This window comes from Apteryx rowi, unplaced genomic scaffold (assembly GCF_003343035.1).
Source record: "Apteryx rowi isolate R43461 unplaced genomic scaffold, aptRow1 scaffold_121, whole genome shotgun sequence".
NCBI lineage: Eukaryota > Metazoa > Chordata > Aves > Apterygiformes > Apterygidae > Apteryx > Apteryx rowi.
This window is the reverse complement of record NW_020447431.1, coordinates 1,263,904-1,287,498: the sequence shown is the minus strand read 5'-3', so window position 1 is coordinate 1,287,498 and position 23,595 is coordinate 1,263,904. Positions and strand designations below refer to the sequence as shown.

At 37.6% G+C, this 23,595-nt stretch overlaps 1 protein-coding gene across 1 annotated transcript in view; it reads right to left on the bottom strand.

Annotated features, from left to right (window-relative positions):
- Positions 1-23,595, bottom strand: part of CSRNP3 (cysteine and serine rich nuclear protein 3) — a 68,425-nt gene that overhangs the window by 16,860 nt on the left and 27,970 nt on the right. Inside the window, exon 2 of the mRNA XM_026091219.1 lies at positions 10,302-10,472. Coding sequence (XP_025947004.1) covers positions 10,302-10,472 — 171 coding nt within the window. The remainder of the gene's footprint in view (positions 1-10,301; positions 10,473-23,595) is intronic.

Below are 23,595 nucleotides of genomic sequence, written 5' to 3'. Positions count from 1 at the left end.
AATGCAATACAATCTGTTTCTCAATTGCAGACCATGCAAGACATAGCAATATATATTGCTAAGAATGCACACATGTACATACATACGTATGTACATAGATTTATATATGTATGTATATATACATGCACGCACACACACATGYGAGCTACCCTTCCAAATTACACAGATTAAGGCTTGACTCAGTAAAGCTCAACCTGTGGTCTAGTAGATATTAGAAGATGAACTGTGAAATGATTAAAAATAAACACACAAACATCACTATGGTTGTTTCAGGAGGTGGTGAACTACAGATATAGTTGGGAACCATCTCCTGCATTGAGCCACCAAGTCATATCTTTTATTACTATTGTTTATATTAAAATGTTTGTAATTTAAAATAACACTTTATTTATTTAAATGCAAAGTATGATTTTTATCATCCACTGACAAACATTAATGCCATACAAGACGGTTTATGGATCCCTTTCCAGAAAGACTGAATTCCTTAGATTTTTTTAAAGCTTATAGTTACTTGATCGAGTGCATTAAACTGTTTTTATCTAGACTCAGTGTGACTTGTATGTCTGCATGAAACAGGAGGCCCCACTAATTCATTTTTCAAAGATAATCCAAAAATAAAAATTTAAAGTAAAAATTGCAGAAAGTATCAATGTAAAAAGAAATACACCTATCGCAAAAAATACAAAATAGCCTTAAATAAAACTATGTAAAATAGCTTCCGTGGCTGCTGTTCTTTTCTCATTTGGGCTACCGTGTTGCATAGCTCACCAGTCTATTGACAGTTAACAGGAGAAGGGCAAATATGAATAGCAGTTTTAACTTGGCAATTCATTCTGGCTAATGTCTGCTGCACAAAGCATTTATCTTTGCTAGAATTCTCTGACCAAAACACACAGTCAGTGAGGAAACACTTTCTGGCTTTGGAGAGTCACTCTTATCAATGAGGAAGGCAAGAAAAACGAGAACCATTCAAGTCATGTGAAGTCAGAAAATATGAGAGGTTTTTGTTCATCAGCAAATTATATGGAATAAAACACCAAGTCCTGCTGCTAAATTTCTTTGAAATAATGGTTGTCATCACCATATTCATACCGATAGGCTTGTAATTTTAAGATTTTTTGTATTTACTTTGCAGATTACAAATGAAATTTATTTTTCATTTTATGTGTCATTGGGGGACTGAAGGTTACTACAGATTAGAATTTCATTACTAACTCATTTTCCACAGGTTACTTAAAGCTATGTATCAGAAGCTCTCCAACTTCTGAACTTGTGCCCCCTTCTTTCCTGTCTTAATTTGGCTCTCCCTGCCCCATACCAAGGGATTCGCAAAGCATGGAGTAGAAAGCTAGCAGCAGAGGATTCCTACTGACCTCTGTGCGCTGCGGTGGGCTGCTTCCGCTAGCCCTTCCCCYGGTAAACGAACCATGCTCCCAGCATGTCAGGAAGGTGTGGGGGAGACAACGGCAGGTGCCGTGTGCCCACCAACCTCCCCAGCCAGCGCCCACTCCCACAGCTGGTGTACAGTCCTGCAGTTGGTTCTGCAGCCCCCTTCCTTCTCCATCTCAAGCTGTATTTTGTGCCCTCTTCCTTGAGCGTAACTATATATTTGTGAGTTTCTGAGATTACCTTTTTATAAGCATTAAATACAATAAATAGATAATTAATAATAGATACTTTTTTTTTTTTTTTTACAGAACTACTAGTTGTAAGCAAGCATAGATTTGACACAAAATGAAAGATGCAATACAAAAAAACAAATACAAAAATCCAACCCTTTCCACGTTTGAAAAACTCAGGTTAACATATTTCTTATATCTTGGTAAAAGACTTCAATCATGGGCCCACTCCCCAGTCCCAAGAAAAGTAAATTTTCAAAAGGGAAAATCAATATTATACACATATCAGAGTTTAGCCTAGTAGTCTGGTATATCTTTGAAAAACATCCAAGTCTCATTTCTATATGAATAAACTATAACTGATGAAATAGGTAAGCAGCAGAAATAACGTACTGGCAGACTGAAACAAAGTCTTCCTCAATACCTCTCAGCACTAACATACAACGCACTATGCATTCACACTTGATCAGCCTCCGAACATTCTCATTTTGTTCTCTGTGCCTTACAGACGTCAGTGGAACCACAGCAGTGAAAAACCTGGAAAGATAGAGTATTTACTTCTGCACATTGAGCTGCCAAAATAGTATCCAGAACCCCACAACTGGGAATGGATCCCTCTATAGCTGTATCACTGTCTACAAAATGCAAAGCATGCTTCCTAATTTTATAAAATCCTGAAAGGAATGACATGTTAAGCCCATAATGTTTTTCAAACCATTTCTACTGAGAAAACTGGTAGTTCTTTGATTACTAAACATAAATAATCTAAGTTCTGGCCAAACTCCAAAACATAAGCACTTTCTTCTGCTGTCTCAGCTATTCTCCTGATGCCAAAGACACATTAAAATAAATGTGAACCATATGGCTACGCAGCAGATTACTAGCACTCTGGCATCAATGAGGGCAAAGCAATTCATTGCCACCATCACAGAAAGATCTTAGCCACGTGAAAATTTCAAAAGGCTGAAAAAAACTGCAGGAAGCAGCCTTTTTGATTAAAACTCTGTCTCTGACAGGAGGGAAGTGCTGCTTTTCTTAAACTCTACTATCCTGTTTGTCTGCTTTTTACATACCATATGAACCAGTATGGTGAGGAGGATTAACACCATTCTGCACCTGCTCCATGACTTTCCCACACAGTATTTAATCAAATCTAACAATACAGAACAGTCAAGCCTAATACATCGTGGTAATCCAGGTCAGAACATCACTTACAAAAGCCGGCTTGCTTAGCAGTCTTCCTAGAAAGCAAAAACTGGGGAAAAGAGCATACTCCAGAAACTGCTTCCACCTTTTTCCCAGTGCCTCCCAAAAGATAAATTTCTACTAGTCTCCATACACTAAATCTACAAATTTAAACCCCTTAAAAATTAAATGTTTCTCCTATATGCCTAGAAATCCACATTAAGAGGCAATACAATGACATACTATATCCCCTCCCCAAAATACACATGCATTTGAGGGCAGGAAGGTATTTTCTGAAGGAACTTTGAACCTGAAAGTCTTTAAGGGAACTGTGCACTCAGGAAAAAGTAAGTAGAGGAGTGGAAGTGAGGCAGGACGGGGGCAGTGCTGAGGAACAACCCCTGCTCTGGCAGCGTGCTGCTGCTCCGTCCTTCCGGTGCCTTCCTCTCAGGTAAGGTCACAACTACACTCCCCTCACAGGAGTGGCTCAGTGGGAACGCTTGCCTAGTGCTAGATTTATTTATGTCATATTTGAAAAGGTTTTTGAAAAGTACTAATTCACAGAGGAGTTTGACATGAATAGGAGATGTTTTTCATTTAATGTTTAAACATTCTGTCAGAGTTTTGTTTAAAATTTTACAGAAATGTCAAATTCTTTGAATGCAAGCCAAAAGCTGGAAATTTACTGCTAAAATTTCAATGAAAGCTTTAGGTTTCCTTCATCATCATCCTTTATCTCTGGAACACTTTTCTGTGACATTCCTCATCATAACAGTCCAGCTTCTCCATTCTGCAAATATAATCAGCCTGCAGGGAGAAGTGGAGACGGTTAATTGCTCTCTGCCTCACCATTTCCTCTAAATGCTCTAAATGCCAGCTGCTGTTTCTTGGATGATTATTTCTGACCCTGGCCCTAGTTTCTGACAGTGTGAGGAGGAAAGCTGTCACCATGTATCCTTGCAGGAACACCCGTGCATAGCAATTGCATGCATTGAACTCTCCTAAGGCTCTACGGTCTACCTCTTTCTCCCATCTTACGGGTGACTTCTGCAATTATCCGTCTGATACAACTACCCATTTAGCTGCCGCGTCTTCACATTTTCAAACTTATTTTGCATATCTGTTATAAACATTCTCAATGCAGAATTTTTGTTTACGAGTTATTTCAGACCAAAAAAACATCATTTAAGGAAAAACCTGTACCTCTGTTTGTATAATGTGTGAAGTGCACTAATTTATAGGAAAAATTCTCAAAACCAGAGAAATAGAATTAGTCACATAAACCCTTCTAAAAATCAGTGGGAGCCTGCCTCCTAATCCCTCTTTCTCTTTTTCGAAAAACTCCCTCTACAATAGTCATTGCTCCCAATGAAAGACAGCAGGCAAGATTCTCTCGTGCCATATCCTGCCCTACCATTTTGCATGACTATTTAAGCTAAAACATTGCACCACACTTCACTGAATTTCTTTGCACTTCTTGTTTACTGCCTGGATGAACCCACAACTTTTAAAATGAAAAAAAAAGAGAATCCTCAACCTGTTTGCATTTCATAAGGCGAGTCAACAAATAACAGTAAGAACGTATTCCTCATTAACAAGGAAATTCCACGCCTGGTTGCAGGCAATATAAATAATTCAAGTGGTCATGAAAAAAGAATGCCTACATATAGTTGCACCCTTTAAGTGTTTTCCCATAATAAACCAGCATCACTGTGTCTCACTTCTTTAGATTTCTACCATTAACCAGTAATTAAACACACAGTTTAAACTCAAAGCTCAGGTAATGCCTTATGTTATCGACCTCACACCAAATAAAACTTGTATCTTTTGCATAATGTAAGAGAATCTAGACTATCCTAATGATTTCAAAGGATTTGATACAATTCTTCAAAATTCGAAGTGACCACACAGACAAGACAATCTCAACTTGTTAGCGATTCTAGAACACTTGAATGAGTAGTTTTAAGGGCATATGGAAAGAAATGCAGTGGGGCTGTATTTGTATTTTTGAATCCTTCTGGTATTTTTAAAGGTGAAAGCAAAAGCTGGAGGGAATATTTATTGAGACTGAAGGGTTTTCTCAGAACCCATTATTGACCAGCCACATTAATAAAGAATTTCAGGCATCCAATACTCTTAAAGAGAGTATCGCTACTACCATAGCCACCCTAATTAGCAGAACAACAGGATGTATGATAATATAGAGAGAAGGCTGGCTGGCTGTAGGATAACCTTGTTAATGGCACTGTTATGCAAGATATGGATAACTGATGAAGGATATCCACTAGACCATGTGATAGTTCTGCCTCCTGTTGATGAAGATTATATTATGAGGATCATCTTTTCAGATGAGCTAGTGTTGGAGATTTTACCTGCCTGAGAAGCCTCTGTAATAACTTCATTAGCCTGAAAGTTTCAGCTTCACTACATGGAAGTCAAAATGACAGAGGAAAAAGGCAGCTCCTCAAATTGTATTCCTTAGGAGACTCATCTGTGATTAATTTGGTGTAGGGAGYTTTCACCAAAACAAAAGAACCAAAGGCTGGACCTAATGAGGTCTTCACAGCTCTTTCAATTGCATGTAATTCTGCAACTTATATTTGGATATTTTTCTTTACCAGAAAAACAGATCAAGCATTTATTAGGGATAGGCATCTCTGCAAGGCACCAACATGGAATCCAGTGTCCATCAGTGCACACAATTGTAGAAACTGCCACAGAGTTGTACAGATATCCTGTATGGCAACTGCCAAAGAAAACCTGCCGGGCAGCTGATAGGGTGCCCTGTCTCAACAGGGCAATTAAAAGGAGCTGAAATGACCTTGGGTGTACACCCACCCTACATACCCCTTCCCACAAGAAAAAGTGAACAAATATTCTCAGGCCTGACTAATAACATATATGAAGGTTTGAACAAATATTCTTAGTCCTGACTAATAATAGACTGCACATTTGGACTCTTATTTGAAGATGAACATCCCCCTTTCTGATATGGATGTGGGGCTGTGAAATGGGACAGGTAAGCAGACTGGTTAGTAATGCTTTGAATATGCTTTGGCATCTATCAAGGTAAATCTGTGGTCTGACTAGTGGTCTGCTGAATGAAACTGAAATGATCTCAACAGACTGAGGAAAGTAAGTAAAAGAGACAGTGAGGATTATATCTGTCATGATAATGTCTGATAATGAAGGTGCTTGATCACCATTTGACAGGAGAATTAAAAACCTGCAGATGTACACACCTACCCGACCAAGAGAAAGCAACTTTTTTTTTTCTTTTTTGGTTATGAACCTTGTAACAGTTATCTATGCTTTATGGAGCACTTTGTATTTTATATAAATATATACTGGACTAACCCCAAATCAACTGAAAGCTCTGAAGCAGAAAGCAACAACCACTTTATTTAGCAGTATACTTTGCCTGAAGCACACTGTAATTTAATTTCATGACTCAGAAAAAGATATGTGTAACTTGGGCTAAGAGATTTTTCTTACTGCTGTCTTGATTTGTTTAAATGGATATATGGTTAAAGAACCTAGGTAGTTATCTCTGTGTAATAATCACAATGGATAGCACTTAGGGACATATTACTCATGTATTTTCTGTCACCACCCTGCAGGGATAATTGTTCAGATTAAAGCCACCTTCTGGTTCTGCCCCACTTGCACGATCCACAGCAGCCATATGCCTAGTTTAGCTGGCAAGTTAAACTGAACTTAATGGCTAATGGAGCGGGATAGCTGAAGCATTCTTGCTTATCTGACCCACCAGGTAGCATTTCAAGGGTTACCTAAATACAAGGTGCATCAGCTGTTCTAATAGGTTTATACACACTGCATGCTTGCTGATGCACTGAAAGAGTGCTAGCTACAGCTCTTCTGCACGGGCTATTTTCAGTCTGTTTACTGTCCTGAAGGAGTTTCACAGAACTCCTTCTTTCCATATGCCCTTAAAAGTACTCATTTGAATATTCTGGATAGGAAAGCTTCTATCTCTTATTTCAGTAGTTGAATGTGCCTAAAGAATGAACAAAACGTATTTTAATGTACATTGCTAACAATTTTTTTTATTGCATAACAGAACGCCTGCACGCAGTTTTCAAATAAGCGTCACTTACAGGAGAGCTCTAGTGCAGCAGCTCTGTAAGACACCTGTGTATTCATGCAGTAAGTGAAATAACACACTGAGTACAACCTTGTTTATACAACACTGGACTGTACTCTTGAATATACAAACTTTTTTTGAAATGCAATAGTAATGTACATTCAGAGTGCCTGGAGTTGGCAATGGTCTCCCCACTGAGAGAAAACGTCTCTCTGCTGCCTTAGTTAATTAGCTGGTGCTATGATTCAAAGCTATTTCAAACAAGAGAGAAGCATCTTTGTATCAGGCACCCTTCCTGGCACTAGGCAAACCCCTCCTGTCTCATCAAGGTTATCTTTTAATACACAGACTGGATGATGGGCATTAAAGGTAGCATTTTACTAAAGAGCGAAAGGAAACTTACTCCATATGTAAAATGCACAACATGACATACATATAAGATTACGAGAAGTACTATTTCCACGTATTTATTGCTTCCACAAGACAGGGCCAAGTACCACAGTAGGATCGGCTCACTTTTCATCACTAAAAATAGAACTCAAAATAGGTTTTTCAAATAATATTATTTTAAAAATTTACAAATCAAAAAATCTAAGAACATAAAAATAAAAGTGTTCTTGTCCTGAGAAGAATACAACCAAACACACATAACTAATGTCAACCAATTGACATGAACCAAAATGCAAACAAATTTTCTATGTGTATAAAAACTTCATGAATTCTCCATTTAAAATGTATTCTTTCCAGGATAAGGGGCATGAAGTCTCTTCCATGAAAATGTAAACAGAATAGAATAAAAAAAAAAGCCACCTGAATATAATTTTTTTTTTTTTCTAGAAGGAGGCATTTATCAAGTTGAAAATCTATCAGCATTTATCAAGTATCTAAAAATAAATCATATTTAATTGGCAAAATAAGAAAAACATTTATATTACTCTTTATATTTACTTTAAATGGGAAAGGAATTAAGATCTTTTCTAAAACATGAGTAGTTTCTATTTCATACACCTATTAGCTTTTACTAGCATACATCATCATCAAGACTTACCTTTTTAGAACAGAGTTGCTCTTAGCAGATGTGTCTAAGGCTAGCTGGAAACTAGTGATCTCAATTTTTCTAACACTGCTCAACTGGTAGAGATTGACTGTGTGAACATATGAATAACTAACACACTTTAATATTAAGAAAGAAGAAAAAGTCTCAAAAAGCTCATTTGTACCACCTTAACCATTAGTTAACAAAATCTTTCTCATCAGGTGGAACATGGCTTAAATTAGTGTGTCTGGTAAAGCTAGGAAACAATGATGCAGATTGGAAGAGAATCTGGATGTAAGATGCAAGTAAGTAAGTGGGGATAAAACTATCTTTCCATTTTGTATTCCACCTGAGCATCAACGTTCTCTATTTTCTTACCAATAAAAAAAATTACTACCGTTATCAAACCCCTCCAAATGCACTGCATACAGTAATAGCAAAGCAGAACGTCAGACTCTGAAAGATGCCACTTTCAGTCATACACCAGTCTCCAAAAGTCATTTCGCTGGTGACCCTGAGACTTGCCTATTCAAAACATACACCAAGGCCACTCATTCAATTCCTTTCTTCCCAAATCACTTTTATATAAAACTGTGAATATTCTGTACTGATTTCTTGGGATTTAGGCCATTGCATCTATATTAAAGACAGTACTTTGTAAAAAGTAGTATCGAAGCACATACAAACAATTTACTCTTCATATTTCCATATTGCCAGCTGATATATATGTATGTATAAATGTTATTTTTATATATTTTTTTAATTTTTATAAATTGTTAGATAGATAGACAGACAGACAGACATTTATTACTCTGGTCAAAAATACCAGTTGTATTCATCATAATACTCTGAAATGCTACAGTTTCACTTTGCACTTAAAGATTTTATTCAGAAGCTAAACTGTAATATTTATTGTGTCAACTACAATCAAAGCTTATTGTTACGTGCATGTATTGTATCTTCCAAGTTTTGTCTCTGAGTTATTAGCCTTCTTCGTATTATCTGTGTATTCACAATAAAATTGCTGTCTTCTGTGTAGGTGACAATGACTGATATAAAAGGACTGCTTTCAATCTATGATGAATAAGCATGTAAGGCCCCAAACAGATGCAAAAGTTGAAAGATCAGCATGCAGATAATATTGTCACTGAGCTATTGCTTAATACTACTAATGAGATTTACTGGGTCACTCATTCCTTTGTGTCATTTCTATAAAATAAGGCCCCCTACTAATACTGTATCTTAAATGTAATACATCTCATCAAGATTGTTACACATAAACACATTTGAAAAGCTGTGCCTGTGTAATCCTTTTCACAGATGTGTTCCACACTAGATCAAAAGATGATTTGGACCTTCATGTCCAGATCAAGCTCAAACTGCACAGCAGCATTTGGTAGACAAATCAGTTATGAGATCCTTCATATCACATGCAACAAGCATAATTTCTAGGCACAACCTAACCCATACTTAAAAGGATCACCTTGTATATGGGTGGTGACCAGGAGCCCTCACCTGCTGCTTGGTCCACAGTCTTAAGGAATAGCTATATAGTCACTAGCTTCAGTGGACAGATTTATAAAACTGAAGGATTCAAACCCCAGCTGTTTAAAACATGCAGCCCACCATTAAAATAGCATAACCACCTACAACAAATATCATAAACAACAATAATAAACCCCAAATTCATTCTTGATAGATAAGCTGCCCACATAATCCACCTAGCTTTGCTAACTTAAAAGCAAACACTTATCCTTACACAAAACAATTGCTGAATACAGAGATACCCACGTGAACGTGGAGAACAAACTACTGCAATGATCAGTATCTCTTTGCCTAATATACAATGTTCCTTGATTCCTAAATACAAGAAATTTTATTACTTGCTTTGAAGAAAAACTTTCACCAATACGGTACTGCAAATAGCTGACAGCTGCGCTATGCTTATCCAAGAAAAATAAATAAGCTTACCTAAAACACTTTGCTAGAGTACCTGTTTGAAATATTTTCAGTATGACAGCTCCGAAGGTTAACTACAAATAGCTATGAAATTCAAATAGCAAATAGTTAGGGGCTTCCAATTTTTAGATTTACAAATAGTTTTACATCAACAGCATGAAGGCAAAAGGGTACAAGTCTACTAGGTCACTTTGAGCAAGTCACAAACTCTCTGAAAGTCAATTTTATCATCTGTAAGTTAAGGATAACTCACCTCCTTGTAATGTACCAGGTGATCAGTGATGAAAAGTAGTGTATAGGAGTTCATTTTTACGTCATCACATTTATCTAACCATAAAATCTAGTTTGTTTTGAAGAACAGGAAGAATTATTTAGGTACACAACTTTTAATACTTACGGGTAAAATGATTAGAAGTGGATGGATTGACACTATCACCACTGTCAGCACTTTCACTGCTCGATACTTCATCATCTGATTCCCGCACAGAGGAACAAGGTGAGGAGCCATCAACTTCTTCAAACTTCCTCTTTAGAATTCCACTCATAGCTGCAATGCTGTTGCATGTACCTGCAACAGGAACAGAAGCAATGAAGCACTGAAACATCCAAAGGCAGAGTAGCAAGTCATAGTCTCCAAAGTCATTTTTATTTAGTTGCCACTTACAGTCTTGAACAACCATTCAGCATGAAATTAGATAAAATGTATCAGGAGACAGTGAAACCAGAGGAAAGAGAAAAGCCCTCATAGGACAAACTCTAATTTGCTATCCATGAAGATGGCTCTTTTGTTAGAATAATGTGTATCAGATTGCTTTCTGAGGGGTGTTTTTGTCATTTTGAAGTTACCTCTTTTCATGGGAAGTACACAAATTTTATTTGAAACACAGACTCCTTCAGGCCAGAGAGAACTGTAACAGCAACAGTCTGATCTTTCAAGGTGCTTGGAATCCCTGATTCCATTGACATCAGCCCCTATCTGTGCTAAATTGTGAGATTGCAAACAAGGAAAGAAATTGGAGTTTCTCTTCAGAGATCCTTACTTGGGCCCTCACATAGACATGAATATCTGAGGCCATCAGTGGAGGAAGGAATGTTCACTATTAGAGGTGGATTTAAAAGACAAGAAATCACACTGAACACTCCAGTTCCCAGTGCCAAATATGCATGCTCTAATTAGTGTTCATGTCACCCCTATAAGACATCATAAGAAAGTATTATCTGATAATTCCTGTATTACAGACAGATAAAATGCGATGAATTCACAAAGACCATATACCAATATTGTGGTCAGGAAATGCCTGGAATTCAGAAATTCCCCATTCCAGTCAGAGACACTAATTGCTAGGCAATGCACCTTTTATTTATTTATTTATTTATTAATTCTGGAGGAAATGCCTCCCAAACTCTCCCCTCCCCATATTAAGAAATGAGAAGCCTAACATGGCTAAATGAGAAGCCTTGCATTTTAGCAGAAGATTAAAAAGGTAAGTATTCAAGCAGAAATTTAGCAGCAGAGGTAGAACTTTAACATGAATTGTGCATCATTTAGGAGAAAGTGTACTCTTAACTAACAGAGAGATCAAGGACACTTGGAGCTTGCTCAGTGGACACACACCTGTCACAATCTCGAGCTTCTTACCACAGCACTGCAGAAGCAAGCAGTGCAGATGCTTACCCAAGCAAAAAGTTTAACTAGGATTGATGAAATGCTAGATTTATCAGGTAGGACACACCCTAGAACTACAGACTTACCAAAGACTACTGCCAAACCTCACTGAAAGCAGAAAAAAAGAAATCTGCATTCCTCATTGAAATGGAACTTTTTAAATCACTGCTGCTGACCTGAGGACTGATTAATTCCAGGCCAACACTGCATTCTGCTTCGACCAGGAGGTTGGATTAGATGACCTCCAGAGGGCCCTTCCAGCCAACATTTCTATGATTATATGTTAAAAGAAAAAATCTAGTCAAGAAACTAATATATGTCAGGCTGACTACTATTAGAGGAGACAAGGCTAAGACACAGACTAAAGTAGTGGCCATACTGTTTAACAAATAGCAGATTTCTTCACAGTTTTGACCCAGGCCAACTAGCACTTTCCTCAATGTTGCAAGGTGTAGCAGGTGCCAAAACTGGAAGGCCATTTGAATGAGGATGCCCTGTTCTTAGCAGAGGGAGGACAGCTTAGCCTTGTGGACAAGAACCGTGCCCCATCAGTTGGCCTCAGAAGCCAGAGAACTATCCCTGGTCTGCACCTTTTCATCTTTTTAGTTAACACAGGGGGAGTCTCAGGGACGTAGCTGCTATATTCTGCTCCTATAAGCACAGCATTTCAGTAGATCATCATAGATCTGTGCTGAACTTCAGACCTGGACTAGTATTCAGTAGTTTCAATGACTGCTATGCATGCCAGAGTTCCTTTCAACCTCTAACACACAGTTTCCTTCAAAAAAACCCCCAAAGTGATAGTGTATGAGAGGGCTGATGCACAACCAACTTTTAGCCTGATGTGAAGCTGCAATAAGACAAGGGTGTGCATATGAATCTGAGCTAGGAAAAAAATACTGAAGGGCTCACCAGGTTACAGACAAGCTACAAGACTAATTAAAATGGTAATTCAGTAAATATTGAGGTCTGTCTATAGAAGTCCTAGGAATAAGGCCGCAGAATATTATGGTTTCATCCCAGCGCAGCACAAAGTTCATTATCGTTATTTGTTCTGCTTTGCTGACATTTTACATTGTCTGCCAGCACCTACGCAGCAGAAGGGAGTTATGGGCAAGCTTAAACTTGGCTTTATAAGCCAAAACTAGAAATTAGAGATACATAATACAATTGTTTTATGTTATTTCATTGCAAAGACAAGAACAGAAGTCTTAAGTCTTATAATATGGGAGATCATTCACCTCTTAAGAAGCAAAAGCTCTTGAGGAGCTCATACATGACTGCATCGAGTTTGAACATCCTGTCTTGGGTAATAGTCAGTATTTGATACTTCAGTGGAAAGCACTGCAGTGAGAAATCCAGCCACAACCCATAGTAGATACACGGCTCTGCTCCCTGATCCCTGTAGTCAATTTCTGCTAAGCATACGACTGAAATGTTGCTATATTACAGTGCACACAGCCTCTTATAAATTCATTTGACTTGCTCTCCTGAGGCAACAAATTCCATATTAGTGTATCAAAAAAACCCCACCCAAATCTTTCAAAACTATAGTCACAGACTCTTCAAAACCACAGCAAAGTCAGCCCATATAATATTTTGCACAGTAAAAAGCAGTAGAAGTGTGCCAGTGTCTAGCAGTATGCTGTACTAGAACTCTTTACGCATATAGGTACTTCTCACAAAGTGGAAATAGCTGAAGAGTTCTTCTTACATTTTCATAGTGATATTTCCATTTCAATACCAAATAGCGACTGTATTACAATGGAGGTGCAGTACCTCCACTGACCCTGTATGGAGCTTGGAAAGTCTTTAAAATTGGGGGGGAGGGGGAGGGAGCACTAAGCCCAAAGCTAGGAATCTATCATACCACTTCAGTCTCCCAAAAGCACCCAGCGTGTTAGTGCCTATATTTTCAATCTCCTAGCTTTGTAATTTGTAACATTCTGCTTTTGGGAAATTCCACAAAACAGCACGGGCTCTTGCTGATACTATTCCGGTTTTAGTATGATAACTAAAGTGTTCACTGGCCAGAGCAAGTAAGAGAAAGAGTAAGAAGAGCAAAGATGAAAAAAACGCACAGATCTGAAAGCACTTGTCCAGTCAGTATTATTCAGATGGATTCTTCACAATCTTGTGTTAAAGATTCACAAAACAAGAAAGAGAATCCCATTAGAAGATACCTGATTCTTGAGTGCAATGTATAGAGAGCACTGGTCCTTTATACAGGTTTCTTGATTCTGCTGTGGGAACTGGTGCCAAACTCCCTATGGCCAGAAAATAAGATCAAAGGGGTCTCTGAGGAATCTGGACAAGTACCCATCGCCAAGCAAACACATGACAGTCACCACTAAGAGYGATTACACTCGCTCATTCTACTCCTTGCAATGGAACAGGGGTGCACAAATGGTTAATTACTGTTTGTTGGTTGAGAAATAGCAGCTTTCACCTGAAAAAACGGTAACTTTTAAACCACTACAACGCTCTTGTCTTTGACTCTCTGGTCCTTAAACCAAAACCGCTTTCCTAAAAGACTCTGCTCACCTGTCAAAAAACTTCAAAGGCATCTATACTTTTTCAAGGTCTCACTTTTTGACTTTAAAGTTCCCCTGGCATCTACAGGCTGCTTTTGCACATATCCAAAAGTTACCGAGATTTTAGAAGTCTGAGCAACTTGATGTCTAAGCCTCCCTGGGAGCTTGAAACTTGGTATTCTTTGAAAGGAGGTATCCAAAAATGAAAGAAAAAATGGGATATGATTGTAGCCCATGTTGAGAAGGAAAAGGGAAGGAAAGGTAGAGTTGGGCCCCATTCCCAGAGTGATTGCTTATGCACCTGAAAGCTGTTTAATACGATACAATACGCTGCATGCTACCTTGTGCACACTCTCTCTGGACTATGAATCTTGGATTATTTTCTGCACAGTGAAACAGTCTCTACCTTACCAGAACATTAAGGTGCTCTCTTAGGAAGCTATAGCTTAGAGGCAGCAATTACTGGACAACAGATTTGGCCATCCAGTGTCCTGCTGAGTTCTTCAGCCATTAAATTACAGTGTAAAAGACAGGACACCCATTCAGTACCAGATTTTTTTAAAGAAAGATGTTTTAAGAGAAAGAGTGACCTATGCTCTGTTCTTAAAAGACTTATGGGCCTGCCTTTGGGAGAGGGTGACTAATGAGTATAGGGAGCTTAGATAACAAACTACTGAGTTCTAGTTCCATGCTGAAGGCTATCCATCCAGAATTTATGTATTAAAGTATTTAATTTTTAAGCCTCTAACCTCAAATTGCCTTGTTTCTTATTATTATATTAATGTGACACTACTTAGGACTAATCCTAAAAACTTATTCAGAAGCAAAAGACCTGCGGTCCTCAAAGACCACAGGCTAACCTTACTACGTAACAAAATACATTTCTGCTTCAAGGYAGCTATTGGAAGGAAAGGGTATTCTACAGTTATTTTGACACACGCTCCTTCCTAGAGTGATGGAGTTGCATTATGTTACTAGGCCATTGCATGAGAAAACCAGCACTACTGGCATTGAAATTTTGCCCTATCTTCACACACAGTGGGATTCTGATCTAAAACAGTTTGAAAGAAAATGTTTGAAAAGCAAAAGAGGTGTATTAAATAACAGGATCTCTGTGGAAATGATACCTTGGCCTGTTCATTTCGTAACTCCTTTTCTGAACATTGAACTCTCTCCCCTTTAATAAAAGGGAACTGAATTCCTTTTATTTATCTACTGGCCACCTTAAAATCAATTTGGCTCTCTTAACACCCTTAATTAGGTTAAATTTGTCTGTCACATACAATTAACATATAATCACGATTACAATTTAAATATTTAGTTGAAACTTCCCCATGAGGAAATATACATCTAAACAACATTTGATTTAATTGAAAAAGCATTAACAACTGGAGTTAAACGGTGACACCCATTTAACACAAGTATTTCCAGCCATTATGACTTTACGTGTGGAGGAAGTGAAGTGTAAGTAGCAACAATGAAAGAAACTGCCAAGGAGATGGTCAAAGAAATGGCTATAATAACTTAAATGGCTAAATAAATACAGGCTAAAAGTCAAGTCAAGGGTAAAGATATAAATTACTACTGCCTCTGGCAGGAATCAATTACGCTGACTATTCTGACCTCTAAACATGTTCTTCTGGAAAGGAGAACATAAAGAGCTTGCTCTTCTGTTCCTTCACTTTTCACCCATTTGCTCTCCTATCTCCTTCTCACGTTTCATACATCCCTTCATACAAGTTTAAACTTGGCAAAAAATATTTAAAATGTTAAGAGATAAATAGCAAAAGTATTTGTGCAATGATTCACCTATAACACATGAATGTGTCATGATGTCTACGGCTAGATTTGCTTATGGCCTTCCACTGTAAAACTTGCTTTCATTTGCTTTTTAGTCTGACCACTTCTAAAAATAAACACCAGGGAAAATGTTTTACCTGTGTTAAAAAGCAAAAAAGTACCAAAAAAACCCTTGCAACTTGGTTGAAAAGCACTCTCCCAAGGACTTTGAGGAAAAGACTTGAAATTTAGCAGAGGCATCTTTCAGATGTCAAAGATGTGCCCAAACACACAAAAAATTGCCCAAATTAATGAGCTTTTGAGAATGACAATAAGGATTTAAAAGCAGCACAATGGGAGAAATACAACAGGAGAAAGAAGAAGGATAAGAAGGGGCTGAAAGGTTAAGCAAACTTTAGAAAAAATTCCTTTCCTATGGAAGTTGGAATCTGATCCAAAAGTGCTGAGTTTCAAGTTTTCTTTGTGTTTAAGAGAAGTATAAAATCAACCAGCAAAGCCATGTGGTGTCGTGATCACTGGAGGCCAATTAAAAGGGACAAGGTAAATAAAGCAGGTATTAAAAAACAGGTATCCTCAAAGCTGAGTGCTGCAGCAGGTATTCATCTCTTCTTTGTATTTGAACATGTAGCTAAGGATAWGCTTCGTTTGCTTTGAACAAGCTATCACAAGCTATCACAAACAGCAGAAGCAGATCAGCTGGATGAATATACCCAGCTTACTAGCAGAATTAATTTGTCAAGGCAATGCTGCCCTACTACAGTTATGCTGTTTGCAGTACTCTTCCAAAATTTGTTCTTACCTTCAGTAGGCATCTCCTAAGTGTAGATATGTATTTTGGGGGATATTGTAACAAATACACAGTAAAGGGTCATATGATCGCAAAAATTCTGTTATTTCCCAATTATTCATTGCAGCTTACCGCTGCAAATTTTAGCACTCTTCTAACATAGCTTTTCTTTTTACATACAATGATAAAACTTAATTATATATACATGTTTAATATAGAGGTTTGATATGTCTCAAGAGATATTGTTAAAAAGAATTTATAGCACAGGTAGCAAGAAAAATACTCTTAGTTTACTGTGCACCTAATCCTGAGATATTAAAGAACTGCCTCTGCACTGAGAGCAGCCATTTGCCTTTCAGTATTGCTGCAGTTTGTTATACAATAAGCATGCTCAGCACGTTCTGCAATGGAGACTGCGTTTCAACTTTCCTCTTCCAATTCAGTGTTCAAATCCCAGCTTGGCAGATGATTCTGCCCAACTCAATGCCTTTGTCTTGAAGAAGCTAATGTCACATCCATCTAAGAAAAGGCAAGGCAGCAGGAATACCATCTACAATGCCTATGCAAGTCCTACCACAGACTTGGGAGCTCCTGGAGCCTCCAGGTTTCCTGTGATGGAGAACATTTTTAAATTGGTGTAGAGCCCCTGATGCTACAAATGGTTAGATCATGTTCTTCCAGCTTCAGTAACAAGTCATTTAAAATTGAAGGTGTGAGCTTTGGTTCATTGGATCTGGTACGCAAGGGGTTTTAGTCTGTTGGGATTTTTTTTTTCCAACTGATTTTAAATGTGGGAAGAYATTTTATTCCCAATAAGCAAAAAAAACTCCCTAAACATCTTGTTTTTATCTTTGTACAAATTGTTAAGTAGAAAAAACATTATTAGCCCAATTCTACAATACACTCACAGGACTGTGCGCATTTTTAAGACACCAAAGAAATATCTGGTGCAGTTATTAGTAGCAATTTGGTGACGGATCATTGTCTCTGGTAGCTCAAAGCTTACTTGAAGAGGTGACCCTGTGGTCTCTTTCTACTGGAAAACTCAAAGAAAATGAAAGAGACTAAACAGAAGCTCAAAAATATCAGAAAATCTATTATTTTCTTTAACAGAAATAGTTAAGGAATGGTGTACAAAACAGGTCCCTATAAACAAAAATAATTTTAGTCTGGAGGAGCTCAACATTTAATTACCACCAAAGAAATGAATATAGCTCCATGGCTTAAGAGTAGAGTCATGACTTCATTCTGGGCTTGGCCTCAAATGAAGCCAAAATTAGTAAAAAGATGTTTAAGTGCATACTTCTCCCCAGAGAACAGATTCAGTAAAAATATTTGTACTGGAAAACATAAATTATTAATATCTACTGGAAGGCTGTGATGTTTTGAAACTATCTTCGAAAATAGCTTCATGGCCATAACAGTTCAAGCTTTCATATCTAAATCGAGGGCAATGTACAACCAACATATAATATTACAATTTGCAATTCAATGCAAATCCAAGACAGTCTTAAATAGACATTCAGGCCCACAAAAATCACACTTATGTTAAAAATAAAAGATGTAAAATTAATGAGTATTTGCTTCTATTATTTGCCTCTTGATTTTTCATCCTTTATGATGAGATTTTTTAGCAATTGTATAATTTCAACAGTAAACACTGAGGGGGAAAAATCACCAAAAAAGCATAAGACTCGCAACAAATTACTGACTTTATGTTAAACAACTATCTGCCACTGACACACATGCAAAGTGTTGATAATTCACCTTCTCTTCTTAGAAGAGCACAAGGTGAAAATCTGCTACCCAATTATCAGCTATAAACTACAAGYAGAATTTAATTTCAAGTTTACAAAAAATTATTCTGTAAAACAAACAGAGCTTGATTCATTATGGATCTGCCTCTTGTGGTTGGATCACCTGAGGCACAGTAAGGGGTTTGCTTCATTGATGCTTTTCCCCACGGTAGGCTGGGGCATTTAAAGCATTCTTCTCTGTGGTTACTTTGGCAAACAGGGACTTACACTGCAGCCTTTTTTTTTGTGGCGCAAAGTAACAGCCTGTTCTCTATCTCACCACGTACTTGCATGACACTTGAAGAAGAGCTACTATTTCTCTTTCAAATTCAGCTGAAATGAAGTAATGGGTTCAAAAGCTAATAAGGACAATACAATAGGGATATGTGACAGTGTGACAGGTATAGGAAAAGCATAACTGCATTAGCGTAAGAAAACAGGAAAAAAGATCAGCTGCACTAAGATTTCAAATTCCTGAATTTAGTGACCACAATATCACAGGCTAAAGTGCCCGATTTCTATGAGGAGACAAAACATGTATAACCAACAAAATAACACCTTTCTGTATAAGTCTGTGGTCGTTTCAGTAATTTCAATAAAACTAATATCCTCAGAAAGGTAGGATTCTTAAAATAAATATTCAGTTGCAGCCATTCTTTCTCAATATGACTTCATATTTTTGGCCAGCAAAAATTATGCATATACCATTAACTGCAACAATGCATTTYTACTTAAAAGCATGTGCAGGAAGGGGTATGGTGTTATCACAATGTGAATGTGTAAAGCTATAGAACACAACAAGATTGACCCAAAATAATTGTATTAAACTTAAACGCTGACTCTCTCCCTCTTTTTTGTAGTATTAAAGAAAATCTGGACTTTAAGGATCCAGTGAGTTGGCATCATAATAACCATGTCTAAAAATCTTTCAGTCCACTTTATAATTCATAGGCGAAAACCCTTCCACAAGGCTGACAGAAGAGCTGCAGTTCTGGTAATAAGTATGCACCCATCCAATTCCCAAGACACTCTTGTCACCGAGACAGTGATGAATAGAAACTAAGCAGCTACCCCATTCCCATAACATTGCTGGACTTGTAAGCACCTACCTTATGACCGTTCAACAACATCTCAGCCAGAGGACTCTGCTGGGACAAAATTAATCATCTGTCCTACGCTCTCCCGAAAACCTGCTGTGAAGGTATGCTGCTTATGCTTTTAATCCCAGATTTTTTTTTAATGATATTTTCCTTTATAAAATCACTGATTATTTTCTCTTTTCCAAGACAGCTGATACAGGAAAGTTAATATTCTGTCATTTCCACTTTTTCACTTTCATCTTGAAAAGACATTTGTTTAGAAATGTGAGTGGGTTTGTAGGAGGACATAATGGTAAACAACTGAGTGAACTTAATTCAAGCTACGAATGTGAATGGCCATTAGAAGTTCAACAAAGACTGTGGTACCACAGGAGAGCAAAACAATGTCAGTATTTTAATTCCCACAAGAGTCATGGGGCTTTCCTCCCCCCACCACAGTAAAATATTTTAAGATAGAGTATTAGTCTGAGAGAAGGCTGCTAAGCTGTCATACCTCCTGTTGGAAATAAGTAGCGCTGCCATTTGTTATCCACACTAAAAATAATGAATAAATAAATTTTGTGTATTTCAACTTTTTTTTCTTTATCTTTTCACTCCCACACAAACAGCATTTGCTAGAGATTGCTCTTTCATAGGAAGTGCAACTGAAAACATCTGCAACCCATCTTACTTTTTCTTTATTTTTGCTGTCTTAAAAGAAGACTTCATTCACTTCTAATAAAAAACGAATTTTGAATGCCTGAGAAATCCACTATCAAAATCAGATTTCTATTCAAAGAAACAATCAGTTCCTGAAGCCACTGCTAGATCAGCACATTCACCCTTGCAGCAGTACCTGCCAGAGGCCCCGTGGGTGGGAGACGCCYGCGAGGGGCTCACGAGGCACCCAGGGAGATGGGCTTGAACAGGCAGCCTTCTTCCTCCAGCTGTGCCCCCTCGCATGGGGACGAAAGCCCATGTGCCAGGCTGCCAGCCCTTCCTCCCCAGCTCTGGCGGCTGCAGTGCTTCCYGCTGCTTTAAGCGGACAGGACTTTCGCTGCAGCGGTGTACAGATCCCCCAGCTAGTTTTAAACCAGCTAGCTGAGGTACTCACAGTACAATAGCTGCAGCAACATGGAGCTCGACACAGACCAACTTACCCTGATTACCTGACAAAAATGATTTATTTATAGGCATACATAAAAATGATTTACCAGTTGGAAATAGGTATATAACACAACCTCAAATTCCTCCTGCTATCCTCAAAGCGGCAGCATGCTAACAAAAACTACAACTACCATGGAGGCTTATTCACTCTGCAGTCTTACCCTACGTAACAGTAGCACTTGATTAAATTTCTAAAATCCAAGAACGTACACAGGATGGTGATGCTACAACTGGTAAATGTTCTAGTTCCTGCTCAGATCCCTCAGAAAGACTCTAATGAGGGCCAGGCTCTACACAATGTACTCTGTATTTCCTATTTCACACTAGTCAATAAAGATAAATATGCAAATCCCCATTGCTTGGGAAAAAGAAGTATACTATCTAGCCCCAAAATAAGTCAGGAAATCAAGTTAAATATTTCATGAAAAGATTTATGAAGTATTAACTGATCTATCTTTTCATCAGAAAGCCTAAATATAAGCAGTCTGATGCATTTAAATGTTAGCTTTAAGAACAATCCTTGCTTTTAATTTTAGCATTTAAATAAACAACAACCTGAAAAACTCAAGAAGCTTCTCGTCCTTTTTCCCAACTTTCCTTTCAGACAACCTAAAACTTAAATACTGAGTGAAACTTTAATCACATTTTTATGTTGATACAAATTTCTTTGCCTCTTCTCATTTTCCTTATTCCTTTGTGACAAACAGGTATAAAGTGACRGAGAACTGAAGGAGAGGTCATAGAAATATAAAATTTTGAGGGGAGGGGTGAGAATAGAGGAAGAGGGAAGTCATTGAAGAGAATTATATTTAAATCCAGAATAGGAAAACAGCCAGAGGTTTTTTTGTTTGCAATTATTCACAACTCCCATTTATCACTGGTTTCACTAGAATGTTGTATCCCTATTTGTGGAGGGATGGGGAAATTAAAGACACAGATGTATTTTAACCTAGTAAATCTTTGTGGCTTCTGTGTATGTTTCTAGACAAGTTATATCCATGTTTTAGCTACATTCAATCCCCTTTTCAGGGTCAAAAAAACTATAAGAGAGCAATGAAGCAACAATGATCAAAATTCACCAGTAGGACTTCAAATAGAAACAACATTTTAAAGATCTGATGGTGTTTGGTGATATTTTGGTGAGAGAATGGCACATTACTAATCCAATTTATCTCAGCTTCATAATTGGTTCAGAGCAAGGACAAAGATAGATAGCAACAGAAAACATGGCAATTTATCTTTCAAAAAGCTTTATCAATCTTGCAACAGATTATACCTGCCTCACTTCAGCATGATCTTCCCATCTGTTTTTCAAGGGAAAAAACACCTAAACTTCAGGGTTCTGTTGTTAGAAGCCTCTTTTAAGGACAAGAAAGAGTTCCAGACACAGCAGAATCCTTTGCTGCTAAAATAGGGAAAACATTTAAACTTCAGAATGAATTTCCAAACATTCTCCCTTACGAACTCTAAAACATGGCTTATATATCTTCAATTACTATTAAACCTTATTATTCAGCCATTGTATCTGCCCAAATCAACATATTTTTAAACAAAAGTAAATTCCTCTTTTCAATCAAAAAATTAGACCAAATATCTAAGACAGAAAGCACTGAATATGATAAACTTCACGCATGCTCAAAGCAGGATGCTACACGGCAGACTTATACTTCTCTGATCTTGAAGTAAATTAGGAATAATACAATTAACACTGAATTTCAGTGATGCAGGTGGTCAAGTCTCTGTCTTCTGAATTTCTTATCTATACAGAAATATTTGGTTCTATTTATGATGCTTAAAGGAGCTCAATATCCAGCAATCAAATGGCAGCAAAATGTTTTTATAAACCATAATTTAACAGAAGTATTAATGGCATCTAGATTAGGAACAAAATATATTTCATGATTACCAGGACTTGGCAGCAAAACATTAACACCTGTTTGCTTCAGAAGTTCTTTGGATTTTTTTCTCTTCAAAATTCTTTAAAACACTAAGTACCTGAAATTTATGAAGGTATTTTCCACAGGAAAACTATTTTTTGTTCCTGTTTGCACATATGGAAAAGACAGGTGTATCTTAATGTTATGAATCCGTTTTAGCAGTGGGGATGCTGTTCTACAGTGATGTTCATATTGTTATTTTAGTGAAAGCTGTTAATTTATGTGATGTACCTACTGTAAGTACCTAACAGCCTCATAAATCTAATAATACATCATATTTGTTTTATATTAATATGGAAATTGTATGACTATATATTGCTTTTTTTTCTTTTATAATAGTTTAGAACAACAGGTTCAGTATAGCTCAACCAGTCTGATAGTAAACATCACAGGTAACATATCTGTGCTTTTACCAGTGTTCTTCTTTATATCTATTCTCAAAAACACATATAAGTCTATTTTCAAAGAGATGCCAAGCTACATCTTTTTTATATATAATTTTTACAGGAAAAATGTTTTAATACAGTGATTGCAGAGCATCTTCACTTGAGGTTTAGCAGTAAGTGGAGAATTCTGCATTTAAAAACACTCGAATTTCTGACTCTAAAACCAGCATGGTTTAAACAGACCTCTGCGAAATAAGAGCCACCCGGACCAAATATCTGCAAATATTCTGCGATCAGAATTCTTGTTTTGAACAGCAGCCAACAAAGAGCCGTTCCTCATCCTTCCCCGCAGGGAAGCTGAGAAGAAAGTGCCGTATCTTAGATGCAATTAAATAATATTTTAACGGTAACGTTTGACAGCGTTAGATTTTCCAGCCGAGAAAACCAGCGAAAGCGCCGCAGGCGGACGGCAGCGGCAGCTCCCCCCGGCAGCGGCAGCTCCCCCCGGCAGCGGCAGCTCCCCCCGGCCGCCGCGCTCC